We start from the raw sequence: 20,295 nt of genomic DNA, 5'->3' as shown, positions 1-20,295 counted from the left end.
GCAAAAGGAAAAACGTTCTCGTCGAAATATACATGACGAGAGGTTAGTACACGACGAGACTCAGGGTCGTAGCAGCGATATCCTCATTGTTCCGCTGGATAACCCAAGAAGATGCACTTGATCGAGCGGGGGGTGAGTTTGTGCGGTGCGGTAGCAGCAGTGTTGGGGTAGCAAAGGCAACCAAAAGTGCGTAGGTGTTCATATGTGGGTGGCACGCCAAAGAGGAGCTCATGCGGGGTTTGCTGAGCTCGTGGGCGACATGGTCGGCGGTTGATCAAGTATGTAGCAGTGCTGAGAGCATCCGGCCAAAAACGGGGTGGGACAGAAGCATGGAACAGCAGTGCACGCACACTGTCATTGATCGTGCGCAAGACCCGCTCAGCTCGTCCATTTTGCTGGGACGTATATGGACAAGTGAGGCGCAGTGAAATGCCATGCGTGGTGCAGAAAGCTCGAGTTGCAGTGCTATCGAATTCGCGACCATTGTCAGTGTGAAAACACTTGATGTCACGCTGGAACTGAGTTCGCACAAACGCATGGAAAGAAATTAAAGTGGGAAGAACATCCGACTTATGACGGAGTGGGAATGTCCAGACATAGTGAGAATAATCATCAAGTACAACTAAGTAAAACTGAAAACCAGAATTGCTTGTTATTGGTGAGGTCCAGACATCACAGTGAAGGAGATCAAAAGGAGAAGAAGAAACATTATTGGAGGTGGTAAAGGGCAAACGCACATGCTTGCCCAAGCGACATGCATGGCATGTGTGTTTGCCGGATTTGCTACAGGAAAAACCAAAGGAATGCAAGACGCGACGCAAGGAGTCCTCTGCCACAGCTTGGAGTCTTGGGAGGCCAGAAGAGCCTGAGCTTGCGCTGGACCACTGGATGTCGGCCATCGAAGGGGATAGAGATCGCCGGATGAGTCACAACGGAGCAGAACCGTCTTGGAACGAAGATCCTTTATGGAAAAACCACACAGGTCAAATTCGACAGAAACGGAATTGTCGCGGGTGAGAGAACGAACTGAAATAAGGTTCTTAATCAAATGAGGGGAGATAAGAACATTATTCAGTTTAAGAGATGAGGATGGTGTAGGCAAAAGAGCGTGTCCATGGGACTGGACCGAAAGGGGAGCACCGTTGCCAACAATAATATGAGAGGGTGAAGGAAGGGAGGAAGGGGATGAGAGGATACCGGAATTGGAGGCCATGTGAGAGGTGGCCCCGGTGTCGAGGAACCAATCACCACCACCGTGTCCTCCGAGCGGAGCGTGAGTCGACGCACCGTGGAGGGTGGAGAGGAGGCCATGAGGAGGCTGCTGTTGCTGCATGGTGAAGGGGTTCGCCTCGCCGAAACCGATCTGTGGCGCTTGCGGGAGCTGGGGCGCCTGGAACGCAGCCAGCGCCTGTGGCTGGGGCGTACCGGGACGCTGGGCGAGGGCACCTTGAGGCGGAGCACGCCATTGGTTCGTGGGCCAGGCCTGCACGTAGCCGGTCCACGGATTGTATGCCTGGCCCCACGATGGCGGAGGCCCGGAAGAAGCGGATCCACCTTGTGGACGAGCGGTGCTAGAGGCGTTCCTGGTATTGCGGAACCGCCCGTCCGCGTTCTTGCGCTTTTTGCGGCGATCACCGCCCGTGGAGGAAGGAGCATGGCCGCCATGGTTGGCGGGCCGAGGTGGAGCAGAAGTGTTGGAGGAGCCCGCCGCGAGGAGTGCCGTGGCAGCCGCCATCTTGCGTGTTAGAGACTTGCGCTGCTCCTCCTACACGAGGTAGGACCGAGTGTAGAGGAACGTGGGCGGCGGCACCTTGGAGGAGAGGACGGCGACGGCGCCACTGTAGTCAGGATGGAGGCCGCGGAGAGTGTTGATGACGAGGGCCTGATCGGTGACGGCGGCACCGACGTCGTAGAGGGCGTCGGCCAACTGCTTGAGACGGCCACAGTACTCCGTGATCGACATGTCCCCTTGATAGAGACTGTGGAAGTCTTGTTGCAGGAAGACGGCGCGCTGGAGGCTGTTGTCGAGGAACTGGCTTTTGATCGCCTGCCAAGCGGATTGCGCCGTGGAGCGGGGCTGATAGACCGCATCCATCAGGTCCTTGGACAGAGTAGTGTAGAGCCAAGAGTTGATGCTCGAGTCGTTCTGGCACCACTCGGGGTCATGTTGCATGAGGGCGGCGTCAATGGTGCCATCCACATGATCCATGAGGCCGAACTTCTTGAACGTCAGTTCAAAGAAGGTACGCCACTGGCGGAAATTGGCGGCGTCCATTTCGAGGATCACTGGAACATGGGCCCGAATGTTGACCATGGCAATCGTGGCAGCAGTGGGAGTGTCCGCGTCGGGAAGAGTGGCGAAGGGGTTGGACGCGGCACTGCGAGAGGAGCTGGAGGATTGGGAGGGTGACGCCATGAGGAAGACGACGTAGAGCAGTGAGAGAGGCAGCGGAAGAATGGAGCAGGAAGCGGCCGATACCATGTAAGAGAACAAGTGACTGAAGTGCTCAATTGTATTCACCAGATGGAGCTTGTACATACACAGAGAACGAGTGGTCTAGAGGACTAACGGTTACCTACATGCTAGGAAGACCCGGAAGACTAGGGTCATAGACCTGTTCTTCTACAATCACTCGACGGCGACGCGATCCAAATTTGATCGACATGACCCACAGGTCTTCTCTGGTTTTTGCTTCAGTCACTTTGCCTGCCGTTTGGATGCCATATATATGTGCGCCACTTGAGAGTGAAAATTGGTAACCCATTCAGGGTCTGTTCGTTTGACGTAGAACCAAGAGAATTGAGAGGGATTGAGGAGGATTAAATCCTCTAAAAATCAAAATCCTCTCAACTCTCTTAGACCCCTTTCAGTCCCTTTAATCTATACTATAAAAGAGCAAAGGAATTGAAAATAGCCTCCCACCCTAATGTCTCATACCCACCTAAACTCTTGTCCCTTAGATCTACTTTAAAATTGGATCTAACGCATCTAAAACTTCCACCGTGATTTAACAAGTGGACCCAGCCGAAAAACTTATAAATGTTTATGCATGTTTCTCTCTTGCGATCTCCTCTTGCCTCCAATTTTTTTCACCTACGAGAACTTTACCCACCCGTGTAGCCACGCCCGCCGCCTCCACAAAAATTGACCAATCCCAATCGGGCGATTTGCAAAAATGGGACTCGAAATATCGGTCGTTTGCAGATTTGACACTGGACCCACATTCATAGACACAGATGGATCCACTTGTTATCTACCAGAGTGTCATCATAACCAAGAAGTCAATCTTTCGAGTATCATTTTTGCAATTTTTTCATCCCAGTCACATCGCCTCTTCGATCCAAACCCTACCATCCAGAGCCGCCGGCCATGATGCCTCTTCCTTCTGTCTCCCTAGCGGAGGGAGAGCCGAGGTCTCCATCGCGCTTGCCTAATAAGAGGGCGCGGGCTTCGACGACGCCGCGTACAGAGGTGGATGCTCTGGACGCCTAGGATTGGTTGCCGCAGCCGTAGCAAAAGGAAACCTTACACAATTGGCGAAACACGCGTGCCAACAGGTTGATCGAGGGGGACGCCGCTCAACGCGGCTCTACGCCTCTACACGCCACCGGCCGCCGGGCAGCTGATCTGTTAGCGCGAATACAAGACGCAAGGAAGGGAGCTCATCGCCGATCGCTACGCACGCAGAGAGGAGGACGCCTAATCATGCCTAGCAAATCACATCGACATCCTGGGCGCAGGGGATGTTGCAGGCTAATCACATTCGGCCACATCTACGAGGAGAGAGATGTCCAGGTGGTCAACTCCGTGCCCACGTCACCAGTGCCAGGAGCAGAAGGAGGCGCCTGAGCCATCAGGAACGGAGTAGCGTCTGATGATTGAAGAGCGCTCCATCAACGTGGAGGAGCACAACGACTCCATGTGCTGCGGTAACCTTCTTGCCATGCCGAGCCTCCTAACGGAGGCCATGACATCTACATCGACGAAGCCGACACAGCAATTTGGCTAGAGGTGACCTTCAGGCCGAAGGCAACATCGTTGTTTTCTTCAATCTCCCGTAAACTCTTTAGTCTGTTCAGTAAAAAATTTAAGTGTTCAACGCATCTACTGCGTGCTTTGAGCATGCATAACAAGCTAGCGTGTTTTTCTTTTGTCCGTCTGGCTCCCCTCCCGTCGCATATTCATGTTTTTGCCTCATTGGCTGCCTATACTCCATATGTGGTGACGTCATGACTAATCTCTCCGGCAGCATTGCGGCCGAACGAGAGAAGCATCGAGGCATGCAATTTTTTGAACGAGTACTGTATTTAGAAAAAAATATTTTGAGCTTCGTGATCTTGTTTTACCTTGATAATTTTATATCCAATGGTAAAAAAAAATTATAATGCTTGATCAGTATCTATTAACTAAATGCTAATAAATTTATAACAGTTTTCATGAATCCAAAGGTAAGGTTGACGAGTCCATGCTTGCCTATTGTCGAGGGCACAGAACTTGAATCCAAATGTAAGGTTGATGAGTCGCCATCAAACAACGAGTTTTTTTTTGTGACTTATCAAACAACGAGGTTCTGCACATGCTTGCCTATTGTCAAGGTCACAGAACTTGCTGATAGACGGTAGACGGTACCCATGCCTCCGCTGAAGAAATAATCATTATAAAGGTTGGTTGGTGTCCGAGAAATCTTAGTTTTTTCTTCTTCTTCAGCTTAGGGCACCCGGAGCACTGTGGTTGTCCTCATTGTCTGTAGGCAATGGAGGATGGTATATGTATGCGATTTCCGTGATTCAAGCCTATTACACATGGTCACTGCACAAATATTAATCATTCGGAGGTGATTTCATAGAGTTTGCAGGTAGGTGGTTGCTTCAGATGCGAGTTGTCATTCAATCGGCTACCGGGAGGAGATCGTGATTTGGCTGAACCAACAAATACTACTGGTAGTCTTTATGTTCCTTTCTTTTTTTTCTCGAATACGTAAAAGATTTGCGTATCATTATAACTAAGAAGAAGAAGTTTAACCATACACACGACACGCTTCTAATGAGCGCCCTAGGAGGTCTTACAGTTGTGACTGGACCTTCCTAGCAGACTGTTTCGAACTTTGATACTATATAAAAAGTAAACAACCGAACTAAGAGCAACGCAGTAACCAACGGAGTTGGACTTCTGCGCTACTCGCCGCGCGACCCTGCTTCGTAATCCGAGAAGAGTCTTCCACCAGTCCTAGCATTGGTCGTCGGGAACAGCGCGTCTAGTGCTTCGACTTCGCTTGACATCAAGTTCCTTGCGAATAAGTCGTCGTATGCTCGCTTGGACGCGGATGAGATTGGAGCTGCCGACGGTGCAAAGCCCATCCTCTGTGTGAGGAGCACCTCGCCCCGCCCGGAGGTCGGAATGTGCGCCAGCGGCTGAGCGGCAATCCGTCTGCTCCGTTTTGACAGGGGTTGCCTTATGGTTGCCACCTTCTGCCTTGGTGGGCTGGCAATTAATGGCGACATTCGCTTGAGCTGCACCTCCTCAGTGAACCGTGCGAGACGCCGGGCAGCTTCGCGTGGTGTGGGCGTCACGTCGCTGGGGGTGGTGCAACCATCTGCGACGCCAGGTGCTCCCGCTCGTGGTGGCGTGAGCTGTGGCGGCCCCTACACTGACGACATCAGAGACAAGTCTGTCATCCACTGAGCAGCCGTCGCTAGGGAACAGGTGTCCGCCACTGGTGCTTCAACCTCCTGAGGGGCTATCGTAGCAGGCAGACACTCAGGTGTTGCTGCTCTCATTGGCCGGCTCACGATGAGCGAGGCGGCAAGCTCCCGAGACGACCCATGCGGGAGGTCCCGCGCTCGCACACAACGCCAATGCCAGTGGATCTGGCTCAATGAAGCAAAGTGTAGTAGCAGAGGAAGCGGCGTTGTCGGCAAGCACGCCCCTGCTGATGTCCCTCGCCGGCTTACTCCGACGGCGGCGGCGGCAGGTGCTGTTGGCGCCCTCCATGGCCCCATGTGCGGCCCCATCCAAGCTCGGTGGACCCCGTGTGGCGCCTGGGAGGCCGGAGGGTCGCCACGAGCAGAGTGCCATGGCAGGTTGGCACCCGTCGACGCCGACTTCGCAGACCTGTGCCGCTTGCAGTCCCTGGCGAGGTGGCAGTAGCCGTGGCAGCGCAGGCAACATTGTGGCAACCGGCAAGTTGCGATGTGGTGCGAGTAGGAGAGACGGTTAAAGCATCTGTCGCGAAGCTCTGCGGGGATCCTCTGTGCCTGCGGGAGCTGCTTTTGGCGATGCTCAACCGAGGCAATCACAGATTGCGTCTCCTGCCGTGGGAGGATCTCCCGCCACCCATCGGCGTTGGGGGCGGAGATCCTTCCGCAGCGACCAAGACGTTGGCGGGCCGGGGTACGGCCATCCAATGGCCGAGCAGGCAGGCCGTGCACCAGCTGGGGGCGTAGCCGGCTGCGTCTCCTCCGTCCTCGCCTAGGTCCCTGCCGTCCAGCGTCCACCACGCCACGGCCTCGAGTCATGATCGGATGAGTCTGGGCGCGTGGCGGGGACACATCTACCGGCTTTGTCGGGCGACGAACGGCGTCGAGGTAGGTGGTTTATAATACTTGATCGATTTCTATTAAATAAATGCTAATAAATTTGTATTGGTTTTCATGAATTCAAAGTTAAGGTTGATGAGTCGCCATAAAACAAATAAAGAGGTTCTGCACATGCTGGCCAATTATCGAGAACACGAAACTTGCTGATAGGCTGCACCATGCCCCCGCTAGAGAAATAATCATCGTGAAGGTGGGTTCATGTCCAAAAATTCCTAGTTTTTTCTTCTTCTTCAGCTTAGGGCACTCGAGCACTATGGTTGTCCTCGTAGTCTGTAGGCAATATAATGTATGATGACATGTATGCGATTTCTATCATTCGAGCCTATCACGCATGGACATTGCACACATGTTAATATTCAGAGGTGATTTCATTGAATCTTTGCAGGCAGGTGGTTGCTTCAGATGTGAGTTGTCGTCTATTAGGCTACCGGGAGAAGATCGTGATTTGGCTGAAGCAACAAATATATTGGTAACCTATATGTTTCGAACATATGGTTTATGTATTATTTTTAGTATTTGATTTTATGCAAGTCACGGCGTCTATTCGAAGCAATGATAATTTATACCACACTGAATGTGCAAGGCTACGTAGGAGAGACGACGTACAATTTATTAGGTTACTTGGCGAAGATAGTGAATTTTGACCAAGAGAAGATCGTGAATTTTGACTGCTTATCATACCATGATTTGATAGATTAGGCTGTTAATAAATTTATGGCTTGGTAATTTTAATGTGTATGTATATTGATTACAAGCTCTAGGTCTAACACTGTTAGTCTTTAATCTTACACTGTATATATGACTTTTTTTATAGACACGTGCGTGTAGCACGTGCATTTCCACTGGTTCTAATAACAACCGAATAAGACCTTACGGTTGCGAGTCATAAATTCCTATCTAACACAAGAATTCCAAAGAAGACAGGCCTAAAAAATTCTCTTTTTTTTTTCTGGAGATAGGTTAGCTGCCCGTCCATGTGTTACTCCTGTCATCTTTTATAAGACACATGATTTAAGATGACATGATCTTCCAACATACATTTTAACTATTAATTATTTATTAATTGTTTTTTATATTTATAAATTTATGATTGTTGAATAGTATATTTAATTACAAATCTAACCGTATCAAGTTTGTATTATACGTAATAATTAAAAATTGTAGCTAAGTTATTGGTCAAAGATTTTGTTTAAAGTTTAAATCTTTAATATGTGTGTGTGCCTTGTAATAAAAGAAAATAGAGGGAGTAAAATAGAGAAGGAGGCCTCAACAAACTTGATTCGAAAGCTGGGATTGGTCAGTTAGCGCCCAAGCATCCATTTTTACATATACTTTGACAATGTACTGTTGATCTTGCATCGCTGAAGGCAAGAAGTGTGCAATATGATAAGAGTCACTGCTCCAGCATTTACATGTCAAATATTTTTCACAGCATTCTGTCGCGTCAACAGAAAGAATTCGTGGCCTTCACCTAGGAGAATTTGTGTACATTAAGAAGGATGCCCAAAATTTCCTGTTCAACAGATACCAACCGTTGCCTTCTAAGAGAAAAACTCGAAGAATGTTTGCAATTGATGCTCAATGCTCAGCGAAACGAAAATTTGTATCTCCTCTAGTGTTCTTCCCTTCGTCTCCGGCACCCAAAGGACGACGAAAACGAGGGTGAAGGCGCTCACAACCATGTACGAGAGGAAAGTGCCTGCCCAAAAGAAACTGCATCAGCTTCCATGGTTCATAATCCTATCCTAGTCAGAGCTGAAACACAAAAAAGGTGTGGTGTGGACCTCCAACACTCCAGGTGAGCATCAAGTTTGTCGTCATTGTTATGGCGAAGGATGTCAGCCAGTTGGCCAGTGTCGCGATGCTTCCGCCGAGACTCTTGATGCTAACTGGGAGGATCTGAAAAACGCACAAAGTATATGAATTATACCTTCAGATATCTCTTACAGTACAGTACGTGCCTGAGTTGTAGCTTCAGGCTCTTGCTTATGCAATGAGATGCCAAAATTAGGAGGAGACATAGAGGCATTGTACAAGCTTTATATCAGGTATGCAACCAAGTAGTGTACCTCAGACATCATGAGCCATGGATTGGCACCCATACCAAACGAGAAGGTAATGACAAAAGCCTGAACATAGTTGGATGAGTCATTGTTTTGGCATAGATTCCGCATTTGGATCCAATTTTTCAGAAGAAACATAACTGAGACTTACCACGATAGCAACCAAGGAGATCATAGTTAAGATGTAGTACGAGTTAGAATCCTGTGAAATCTTATCCTGGAAAAAACGAAGCTTAAAAAGGATTAGAGGAAAATTCAGTAGATATTGTACAAAATCTGCATAAGCCATGCGTTACCAATATAGTTTACTATTGCAACGACAGTCAGTGTCAGTACAATAATTATTATCTTCTCACTGGAATCCTAGCTAAAGAAACATGAACATACCTTGAGAAAAAATACAACAGAAACGGCAAGAAGGCATAGAGTCATGCCAGAGTTAGAAATCTGTCATTTGAAGTCAGTGTTAATTCAGAGTTACAGGAAGCATGCAGGCTAGTTATTTTACCGGGAAGAGAAAGTTACAATGAGAAGCATGCGTCGTCCAGCTCTGTCTAACAACCATGTCGTAACTCCAGTAGCAAGGACCTGACAAAAATGCAGTGACCAGCTTAATATAAATTACAGATAAGCAGGTTATAAACTCATCCTAGCTACGCGCACCTGGATAGCTCCAAGTGAACAGGTGGCCAAGTCGTTGTTTGTAACACCTGAAGATTTTGGATGTTAATTTGGAACAAAACTTTACTATATTATCGTTGTTGTAAAGCATGGTAAAGGAGCTCAAACTATTAATAATGCCTATGTATTCATTCGAATAATACATAGGGTCTATCAGACGTGGAAACGATCTAAATTTACAAATGCAATGAAATGCCATCTTTTAGTGATGAAAGGGAATGATAAACTATATTACAAGGTAACTCATTTTATAATCTTTCTTGATCCTACTATGATCTAGGAAGATATTAAGTTTGTGCATTCTAGTGGATTGAAAATCAGTAGTCTATTATTCTATTCCTTCATCTGGAAAGCATACTGCCAAACAAACAATGGTATTAAAGGTTGCTTTTTTTTGAATTTTTATTAAAGGTTGCTTCATTATTGGTTATCAGTAGTCATTATCATTTCAATTAAATTTGCAAGGTATCCAAACTATCATGCCTAAAACTTATTAAACCAACTACTATGACCTAAAACAGTACAGACAAGATAAAGACTGCAGCTTACCTGCAGCTTTGAAGATGCTACTTGCATAAAACAGTACACCGTTGATTCCACTTAGATTTTGCAGTACAAGTAGGCCAATTCCTAGCTGCCAAGTTAATTAATAATCACAATTAGAAACTATAGCTGTTGATTTTGGCATGGATTAAGCTGACGAAGTTAAGTTACAAGTAGTGGCGTGTGGTATTTCTTTTGGTTTAATTCTTGAAAACTGATTGTAGTCCTCTTACTTGATGATGTCACTGCCCTCTGCAAAAGGATCAAACCTAAAGATGATTCCGTTGATTCCATAAGAACGTGGTACATAGATCCATGTGTCTAATTTAAATAAAATCTTCACAGCTAAACTGAAAATAGATCATATATACTGCATTTAGTCACTCCAGAGAATAATAGAGGTGCTTTGCCTTTATATCATTCACTTCTGTCGTGATGTCAGTCTCAAACCCCCTCAGCACTTGTAGGGACGTCTCACAATCTTCCATCAAATTCATCTTTGCCTAGAGATAAGAGCAAGATAAATGGTCGCTAAGATTTCAGTTTGATCCAACAGATCATAATTCAGATCCAGTTTATGCGTATATATACCAGCCATCTGGGAGATTCTGGAATGAAGAATAGTCCAGGAATCAACACTGTGCAGGGCAAGGCACCTGTAATTGGCAACCCAGACATTTAGATAAGAAATAATGACACACTTACTAGCCCGCATTTAATATCTTCCTAGATAGTATATTTCTAAGTTTATAGTCATATTGGGGAAAGCCATTTGCAGTTAGCGATCTTGTGAGCTGAAACATCAGTGGTTAAGTATAGACTGTAAGCAACAAGAAGAAAAGAAAATTCAGTAATACATAAGTAGTTAGCAACATTACCGATTACTGCTAGAAGTCTCCAAGGAACAAACATGCCGAGCAAATAGGCCAAGAATATGCCAAAGGTCACGGACAACTGTAGGATGAACAATTGCCAATGAATCAAATATAAATAAACCAAGTACTATTTTTTTAAACAAAAAGATAAGATGGTTATGAGGAAGCACACCTGGTTCACAGAACCAAGAGCTCCTCTCATGTTCTGAGGAGATATCTCTGCTATGTATACAGGTACCTGGTAACAAATTATCATGTGATTAGTCCAAACCTCCAAGGTTCTTTTGGCAACAAACAAATTATACATTGGTCATGGTTCACTCTGCCTCCATTTTTTACCCCTTAATGTCCCCCAAAATATTGGAATCTCACTCAATATTTTGATCTCTCACTTTTCCAAGCAGCAACTGCACCAGTTCTTAAGTTTTGAAAGTACAAATCTTCTGTGCAAGAAATAAGCAGGCAACAAATCTTCTTTTACGAACCGTATAGGATATGATGCCTACACCAAACCCTTCAAGCAATCGTCCCATATACAGAAATGAGGCATCCTGTAAAACAGACATCGACAGATGGCAGGCATCAATCTTATGTTTTCAGAAGCAACAATGGGTGAAAATAAACTCAGGGAACATGTACTTGTTGAGTACTTTTGCAAAGGAGATCGCAAGCCAACCGATGATATTCGGGATTGCAGCAATCATCAACGACCGCAACCATTTAGCAAAACCGTCTGACTAAAATAGTACAGCTCTAGTGCAATTAACTACGACTGAAATGCTGTGATATGTTGAACACCAGACTGAACTTCTATGTACAAAATACACAATCCACACCATTTCTCAGACACACTAAAATTGCATGATTAATACAGAATATCAACAACAAAGAAAAGTAGGAAACAGACGAACATGAAGAAACCGTGCTAAATCCCAATTTGGTTAACTGCACAAAAAGAACACAGTCCACAGGCATTAATTCTTGCAAAATTATTGACTATTTCAAAATTCCACCTGCTTTTATTTTCTGAAGAAAAAGTCCTCCCACCTAATTTTTTGAAAATACCGGTAGCCTATTTATATTTGGGTTGTCTACCACAGAAAAGGATGTCTTTTCTTGTTGGTTAGTCTACAGTCTAAATGCAGCCTGCTCTCTGTCGATAAAGAAGTGATGTTGACCCTCCTTCGTCGTCAGCTTACAAGTAACAAACTGATCATAAAATGGAAGGACAGCTGACAACTGCCAAGAAAGAAAGGGGGTCGAATTTCTCACCCCTTTACGGCCAATGTGCTCGGCCATCTGCCCGCTGGCGATCGCCCCGACCATGGCGCCGACGTTGGACAGCGATCCGAACGCCGAGAGCTGCAGCGCGCGCGCGGGGTCAGTATTCTCAAGCACAATCCTTCAACAAAGAAAAAGAAAACGAATCTCAGAGACGACAGCCGCATGTGGGTTAGTTTGTTACCTCGGAGATGGAGAGGTTGAGGTCCCGAGCCATGGCGTCCTGGGTCGGGGAGGAGAAGCCGAACTGGATGGGCCCGAGCGCAACGATGAGCGTGCAGAGGAAGACGGAGACGTGGGACTCCCGCAGGACGGCCATGGAGGAGGCCCCGGGGGCGACGCTGGACTGCCGCGAGCTCATCCGGTACCAGCTGCCCGTGTGGAGCAGCGGCTTCCGTAGCCCGCCGTCGTGGTCGCTGCCGCTCACCTCGCCGGCGCCGCCTCTGTTGCTGCCGCCACCCATGGCGTCGCTCGCTCGCTCGCCGGCCGGGCACCGCCTCTCGCCGCAAGCTTTGATTTTTCTTCTTTTTCTTCTCGCCCGCTGGCCTGAAGGAGGACGAGGAGGATGAAGTGCAGCGGACAACGATCGATGCGAAGATGAACCGTCGTGATTTTTTTTTTTAATTTTAACGCTCATTGAAAACTAATTTTAAATTTAACATCGTTGGTTTTTTTTAAAAAAACTAACACTTTTGGCCGCGCCTATTGCCCTGGCGCGGCCAAATGCCTGTGACGCGCCATGCATGGTGGCGCGGCAGCGGACTGACGTGGCGACGACCGGATTCGCTGACCGCTGGCAGGGCCTACCGCGTCATCGATCTTGGCTCAGCAGCGCCGTGCTCTGATCCGTGGTGCGACAGCGACGCGCCCTGGTCGCCTGCCCGTGCGGGGCTTGGCACGGGCGCTGCGGCTGCGGAACCACGCTGTCGTGCCCGGTTGACCCTGCTACCCGTCGCCGTCTGACCTCTGGGACGCGCTGAAAGTTTCAATCCTTTCCTCGTCTCCTAAAAAGTATTGACGTTGTAGCCACCTACTCTACCCAATCAGACATCAGTCATCCATGTCCTATCACTTTTCGAATAGAAAAATGAAAAACAAGTCTAGCGTTGGATGATGGTGGAGCTGTATAGGAGCGCTGGAGCGGTGGCCAGGCACGGAAGCAGAGCAATGAATGCGCCCGTCATTCCAAATTTTCAGCAAATGTGATGGTTGCTTTGCAGAGCCCCAAGGGTGCTTCTGCTCCTCAACGCCACTTCTGCTCATTTGCGCTTTACTACTCTACTACACATAAATCCGGGAGCTGTGTTGTAGAGTAGTAAATGAAATAGTGCTTCTGCTCATTTGCGCTTTATCTAAATCCTGGAGCTGTATAGTAAAGTAGTAAATACAACGCCAGCAAATGTATGTATGCACTTCTGCTCATTTGCGCTGGAGCTGTGTAGTAGAGTAGTATTTGCTACTCGCTACTGGGAGTACTATTTCATTTGGAAACACGCGCAAATGGAGTACTACGTATATCGGACAACGACATTCTCCTTCTAGACTAGTACTTTCAGGAACTTTCCTCATTTCGGCCTTGTTTACGTGTCCTTAAACCCAGCTTGATCTGCTTCTTTTTTCATCCGGAACAGTGTTTTTCTTTCACAAATTCCTCCAGATTCCTCCAAACGAACGGGGCCTTCGGCCTGTTTGGAACGAAGGAATCCAAAACACAGGAATAGAAAAAAACACAGGAATAAGGTATGATGAAAAGTAAAAAACTACGGGATTTCAAAACACATGAACATAAAATTTAGGCTGTTTGAAACACAGGAATTTATAACATAGGAATTGTAACATGTTAGGCAAATATGAGTACTAATTACTATATCTAGGACATGTTTGGAATAAAGGAATAAAAACATAGGAATAGGAATAAGCTCGCATTGCATTTTGTCCTAGCTAATCACTCGTTCTCCAACTGTGTTAGCGGCAGCGTGCCTCGGACTTCCGCGAAGCGGAGAAAACCAGGCGCATGGAGTGGATGTTTCCATTCCTGTGAAATTATGAAGAGGCTACAGGATTCCATAGGAAAGGAAGGGGTGCTTTCCTGTGTTCCAAACAGCAATATTCGTTTCATTTCCTTTATTTTCGTTTCCTTCAAATTTCCTATGGAAATCCCGTGATCCAAAGAGGCCCTTCGTGTGCTAGTGGGGAAATCCCGAAGATACGTTGCGGCGACTGTAACTTCATGGTGACTTTCTTTGCCGCCAAGGAGGTATATAGCCTAGCCTATAAAATGGTACGGGGGACTACTTGGAACTTCAAAAACGCGCGCTGAGGCAGGCACGTTAATATTTATAGAAAAAGAACATAAATATTCATGACACCGAATAAATAACAATCTAATAATACTTACTCCGTATTTGGTATCATATAAATATTGTAGTTTTTTTTTATAAATTTGCTTAAACTTAAAATGGTTTGACTTAGGACAGATATAAAACACCACTGATTTTGGGGTGGAGGGAGTAGTAAGTATCTGCTCCTTGCCTGAAATATAATGGGTCCGAGTTTATTCTAGGTTAAACTATAGTCTTATTTTAACTAAGTTTAAAGAAAAAAATTACACATCAAAGTTTATAATTCATATCTTTAATGAGGTATTTGTTAATGCATTTCTAATGGAGTAGAAAAAGCATTAATCGCTTTTGCTATTACATGTACTGTTGGCTCCTCCAACCTATAAGCTGCGACGTGCGCCTCTGTGCCTTGTTTACCTGTTATAAGTTACCACTGGTTTAGTAATTCCCATACTATTTAATGCTCGCAATGGTTGGGATCAGGATTCAGTGACTTTGCTTCATAAAGTCACGGTGTAACTTTCCTTCAACCTCCCACCAAAGCAACCATCACATCTGGATTTAGGTAAAACGCAAATGAGCAGAAACACTATTTCATTTACTACTCTACAACACAGCTCCAGGATTTATGTGTAGTAGAGTAGTAAAGCGCAAATGAGCAGAAGTGGCGTTGGGGAGCAGAAGCACGCTTGGGGCCCCTGCAAAGCAACCATCACATCTGCTGAAAATTTGGAATGACGGGCACATTCATTGCTCTGCTTCCGTGCCTGGCCACCGCTCCAGCACTCCTACACAGCTCCACCATCATCCAACGCTAGACTTGTTTTTCATTTTTTCTATTCAAAAAGTGATAGGACATGGATGATTGATGTCTGATTGGGTAGAGTAGGAGGCTATAACGTCAATACTTTTGGGAGACGAGGAAAGGATTGAAACTTTCAGCGCGTCCCAGAGGTTAGACGCCGACGCGGTAGCAGGGCCAACCGGGCACGGCAGTGTGGTTCATGCGGGTGCGCGCGCGCGACACGCAGCCGCGGCACCCATGCCGAGCCCCGCGTGGGCAGGCCAGGGCCAGGAGACCAGGGCGCGTCGATGCCACGCCACGGATCAGGGCACGGCACTGCCGAGCCAAGATCGGTGGCGCGGCAGGCCCTGCCACGTCAGCAGTCAGCGAATCCGATCGTCGCCACGTCAGGCCGCTGCCGCGCCACCATGCATGGCGCAGCACAGGCATTTGGCCACGCCAGGGCAATAGACGCGGCCAAAAGTGTTAGTTTTAAAAAACCGACAGTGTTAGATTTAAAATTAGTTTTCAAAAAGTGTTAAAATTAAAAAAAATTCACCGCCGTCCCGTTGAAATTTAAAAACAAGAGAACCGCAGGCTCTCGATGAGAGTGTACATGTCGCTACGATTAATTTTGGTCGTCCTATTTTTGATCCTACGGCAGATGTTGCTCGAATCCGATTCTGTTCGGAGCATCTTCTTGTAGCTTCTGTTGCTTTCGCTTCTACTCAACACCAAATATATATCACGCTTCTGATTCGCAACACACACTCCTCTCACTCATGCTGGCCTCTCCTCCAGTCCTCCCTCTCCCTCTCTCTTGGCTAGGGTGGGCCCCGTCGTGCGTGTCCCGGTGGTGGCGATGGTGGCGGCGTGGCAGGCCCCCGGCAGTGGTGGCTCGACACGCCCCCTTCTCCCCCCCCCGGCACGGCAACCCTGGCATGGGTGGGCCCCGACGCGGTGGTGGCGCGGTGCCCCGGCGCGGGCACGCTCTAGTGGCAGCCGTCGGCGCAAGGCGAGCGTGCCTACCTCTCCCACCTCCCTCCTCCTCTCTAGTTGCTCCGGGCACGGTGCGAGGGTGCTCCTTGGGGTAAACGGGTGTCGCCCTTTGCTGGGTTCAATCCGGGGTCTCCACGACCGGATCCAGGACCTCCATTGACGGATCTGTTCGTTCCCCTACCGGATTTGGCCTGAAGGCGTCCTCTCGCAGCGTCCAACATCGAGGGATGCGGCATGAGGGTGTCCTGCTGATGTGTGCTTGGTACATGGTGTTTATAGACTGCAGTTGCATTTACCGAATTTACGTGTGTCCTTAGGAGCCACTGTTACTGATTTTAGGTCACTGTGCGGAAGGGGTTATTAGTTGTTGTTGGCTGGGTTTTGTAGCTATTGATGTCCTCTCTTCTGTGTATATGCAGCAGTAGCATGTTCTCAATGTAAGTTGTCTTTATCTTGCATACGTCCGGCATTGTTGTTTACTTTAGAAGTAGTAAATTTAAGGAACCAAGGAATGGTCTCCAGGTCTATGTGATTTGAAACATGATTTTTATTGTAGTGAGGTGTGCGACGTTACTTGCGACTACTGAAACAAAAAAGAGGTAGTGTGTTAAACAGCTTCAAAGTGCATAGTTCATATGGAGTGAAAATGATGGCCTATGTACTCTGTAATTTCTTTTGGGTATTTTGTAGGTCTTATGATTGATTTTTTTCATGGCCAAAATAGCCATCGCTAGATTATCAATTTAGACTTACCATTATACAGGTGTGCAAGATTAGCATGATTAGCACTGTTGTGCCAAGGAGCTCTTGGCGCGCCAATCTAGTGCAGGTTTCGTTTGTCCTGGTAAGATTCGTGTCGTACCCCTATAATGTTTCTGTGAATTTCTCTTACATCACCCTTAGGAGTACCCTGTATACATCATGCTTCTTGTGCCACAATCTTTGTATTCCTCACCTAAGCTTGGCACTTATTCTTATTACTCTTTACTGTTAGTATACAACAACTATAGTACTAAGTTATTTTTCTTCCTAAAATGATGCTATCTTTTTTTGCTCTTACTGTTTACTTCTGTAAATTACCAGCTGCAAGAAAAATACTCTCCTTTTTTATGCCTGATGTATATTTCAGTTTTAAGTTCTTAGTGCTAGATGGGAACCGATGTATACTTGGTTGCATAGAAAACCTTCAGAATACATTACCACTTGGTTGTGGTGTTTTCCAATCTGAATTGGCCAAGTTGACTCAGGTTTCTATTGCGTGGTTTCTAGATGACCTAAAAATTACTTACCTTGGAAACTTAAATCATTCCCTGTAATTTGTTTTCTAACTTGAAAAAACTTATTTGGTGTGTGAGTATTTCTAACTTTTCATAAATCAGTTTAGAACAATCAACTTGTATTTTAAATTATTTCAGTTGTCCCTTTGATTCCTTTAATTCAACCAATATTTGTCATTCATTTATGGTCCAAATAACAAGTCAAAAATTCTGTATACATGCTGGTGCTGGTGGATCAGGATCATACATTTGATCACATATGTAGTTACCGGATGCATGGACCTGTAACATCTTCATTTTGTAGCCATAAGAAAGTCTTCCGTTTTTCCAGAACAGTTGGTTTGAGTAGACGAAAAGGTGATGTTATTCCAATTATATCTTTTTAATAGTTAATTGATGATATACCCTTAAGGTATTATCTGGCTCAGATTATAACAGTCAAGCAACCAGTGAGCGTATTGTGCTATATCTGATTAAAAATTATATGTTCACTTATCTGAGCGAATTCCTTTATAAGTCTAAGCCTGAATTGTCAGTTGTGGTTGATAATTTTCTACTTGGCTGGTGTTCTACTAACTGCTCGATAAGTGTATATTTTTTGTTGATACCTATAATTGTTGTGTCATGCACAGATGATTATCAATGGTTTAACAAATATAATGTCTGGGCTGACATCTCTTTTCTATTTCAAGTATGGAATGAAATGGTTCAATCCAATATGTTTTTGTGCATGTCGTAGGAATTTTAATGTAATACTACCCTTCGATATTGCCATTTAATGTTTCATGACATGTGGAAGTTGCTTCAGGGTTAGTTAATAATCTTATTCAAATGAAAGATGGTTAGAACTTCCCTATCTAAGACAACTCAAATATTTGTGCTATGATATTATTTGAAAATCTAGCCAACAATGGATTGTTTTATTACTCTTTATAGGGATACATATTTGTAATGAATTGTGTAACCAAAGATTTATAATGAGTCCCTTTGTTAAATCCTAGTAAGGTAGATTTATATGATAATAAACATGAGACTCATTCTTTGTTGTATGTAACTATTCAGGTCTAGAGTTCAGAGATCCGCACGCTCGAGAATAAGATAGTTTGTGTCTCAAAAACAAGAACCCTTGGTAAGTCTGCATGAAATGGAATGTTGTTCTTCCCTGATTTAGGGTTGTGATAGCAAGTGTTTTTTCCCAAGGCTAAGAGGGGAAATTATGCTGGTTGCCTCTTCAGTAAGCTGACCAGATATAGTAGTGTTCTTTCAGTCCTCTATTCTCTGCTCTATATTTCCAATTATATTTGGCCACTACAATAGAGATACATGTATATTTGTTGCTTTGATAGTTCCTGGTAAGATACATGTCTCCTAATAATTATGGAAAAAAGTTTCATGTATCTATGCTTGTATGGCAGCAAACTAAAACAATGTTGCTCAATAGTATTCTGACTTGCCTTATTCTAGAGTTGACAATTAACAATGCACTTACAAAATACAGTAGTGTTAATGCATCGCCTCAATACAGTAGTGTTAATGCATCGCCTCATGCCTTTCTAGATATCTAATTAGTATCGGTGATTCAGTGCTTCTACTCGGTGATTCAGAGATTTCAAATGGCAACAGACGTAGACGGATCGTAATATAAGATGTGTTACCTAACTATTCTACCATTGGATAATTATAGCTGCCTTTTGGGTTAATATCAACTCTTCTATCTCTTATTTATCTTCCTGATTGTAAAGTCTTTAGTGTTACATTCTTAGTTTATTATACAAATTATTGCTTTATCTTCTGTTGGATGTCCTTGCATACATTTTGTAGCTCGATTTCCAAATTTTTATATACCTCTCTACTGTGTAGATTGAAACTGTGTTTTCCCTTTAAAAACTGTTTTAAAGTCAAACTTATTATGTTTGCAGCCTATGTGAGCCATTTGTTTCCTTTATTGACAATATATTTCATTATATGATGCCTAGGATGCCAATTTTATGATGTTTGGATTTCTGCTTGCCTTTACGGTTTACTATTCTTTTAGTGGTTTAATTAGACATCTTGTGATGCCTAGGATGCCAATTATCACGCTCTACACACCTTTCTGAAGCACCACTAGACTTCAAGGATGGCGACCAAACATCTAATAATTCTAGCTGTATGTGTTTTTTGGACACATATAACATCACAGCATTCATGTAGATGATACATACCATAGTTCATAATACTTAGCTCCAATGCATGCTTTTTTTACGTTGATCCAATGCATGTTTTTCCTTGAATTTCTAACAGCGGATGAATTCAACGTGGATAGAGAGGCTCTTGACGAATCCTACAGACAACAACACGAATGTGATGTCACTCAGACCCTATACACCATACCTTAGAGTGTTGTTGTGTTCTTTTAGTTAGCCACTTAGCCCGCATATACTATCGGCTGCGCCCCTCATCACATGCCTAGACACTATTCTCTCTGATATGTAGCTCATCAGGCATGCCAGTGGCCAAGCTATTATGATGTCGGTTTGATCCACCACCGTTCAAATACTGACAACGAAATTACAAGCTACAGTCTTGCTTTGAAACCAAAGGTACAGCTCCGAACCAAGCTATATAGCTCCTAATGCATTTTCATTTAAAGTAGTACATATCAGATTGTTGTGTAGCTAAAAAAGTAACATCTTTTGTGTTGATTGAAGCAGCCTTCTCGCCCACTCCAACATGTGAGTCTGACGGTGCTGACATATCCAACCGGAACTGGAAAAGCACCACGCCGCCATGGCTCAGTAGCATCCCCTATGAACTGCTATTTCTCTCCCACATATGATGGCTATTGTGATCATGTACGTTCAATGTACTACC

The 20,295-nt window shown here is 45.4% G+C and overlaps 2 protein-coding genes across 3 annotated transcripts; both read right to left on the bottom strand.

Moving 5' to 3' along the window:
• Positions 1-1,765: 1,765 nt before the first annotated feature.
• LOC136516080 (uncharacterized) lies at positions 1,766-2,482 on the bottom strand. The gene has a single exon (XM_066509482.1). It carries the CDS (start codon positions 2,480-2,482, stop codon positions 1,766-1,768), a length of 717 nt encoding a protein of 238 aa, XP_066365579.1.
• Positions 2,483-7,877: 5,395 nt separating this feature from the next.
• LOC136516759 (sugar transporter ERD6-like 4) lies at positions 7,878-12,574 on the bottom strand. 2 transcript variants are annotated; one of them, XM_066510243.1, is made up of 16 exons: positions 12,225-12,574; positions 12,032-12,121; positions 11,245-11,310; positions 10,932-10,997; positions 10,763-10,838; positions 10,476-10,540; positions 10,295-10,387; positions 10,056-10,136; positions 9,891-9,975; positions 9,324-9,370; positions 9,186-9,248; positions 9,048-9,107; positions 8,812-8,877; positions 8,667-8,726; positions 8,382-8,496; positions 7,878-8,296 (listed from the first exon to the last, which is right to left on the bottom strand). In XM_066510243.1, exons 1-16 carry the CDS (start codon positions 12,501-12,503, stop codon positions 8,139-8,141), a joined length of 1,470 nt encoding a protein of 489 aa, XP_066366340.1. In that variant the 5' UTR covers positions 12,504-12,574; the 3' UTR covers positions 7,878-8,138. The 2 variants fall into 2 exon arrangements, with proteins under 2 accessions (XP_066366340.1, XP_066366341.1); XM_066510244.1 differs by lacking the exon at positions 9,048-9,107.
• Positions 12,575-20,295: the final 7,721 nt, after the last annotated feature.

Source organism: Miscanthus floridulus, chromosome 17, assembly GCF_019320115.1.
Source record: "Miscanthus floridulus cultivar M001 chromosome 17, ASM1932011v1, whole genome shotgun sequence".
In the NCBI taxonomy this organism is placed as follows: Eukaryota; Viridiplantae; Streptophyta; class Magnoliopsida; order Poales; family Poaceae; genus Miscanthus; species Miscanthus floridulus.
The sequence above is the reverse complement of the archived record's forward strand: the minus strand, read 5'-3'. Positions and strand labels throughout refer to the sequence as shown.

Coding starts and splice junctions, on each gene's coding strand:
- LOC136516080 (XM_066509482.1), bottom strand. CDS start 2,482: ATGGTATCGGCCGCTTCCTGCTCCATTCTTCCGCTGCCTCTCTCACTG.
- LOC136516759 (XM_066510243.1), bottom strand. CDS start 12,503: ATGGGTGGCGGCAGCAACAGAGGCGGCGCCGGCGAGGTGAGCGGCAGC. Junction 10,998..11,244: donor TAGGCATCATATCCTATACG/GTTCGTAAAAGA, acceptor ATTTGTTACCAG/GTACCTGTATACATAGCAGA. Junction 8,878..9,047: donor CTGTTGTATTTTTTCTCAAG/GTATGTTCATGT, acceptor CGTTTTTTCCAG/GATAAGATTTCACAGGATTC.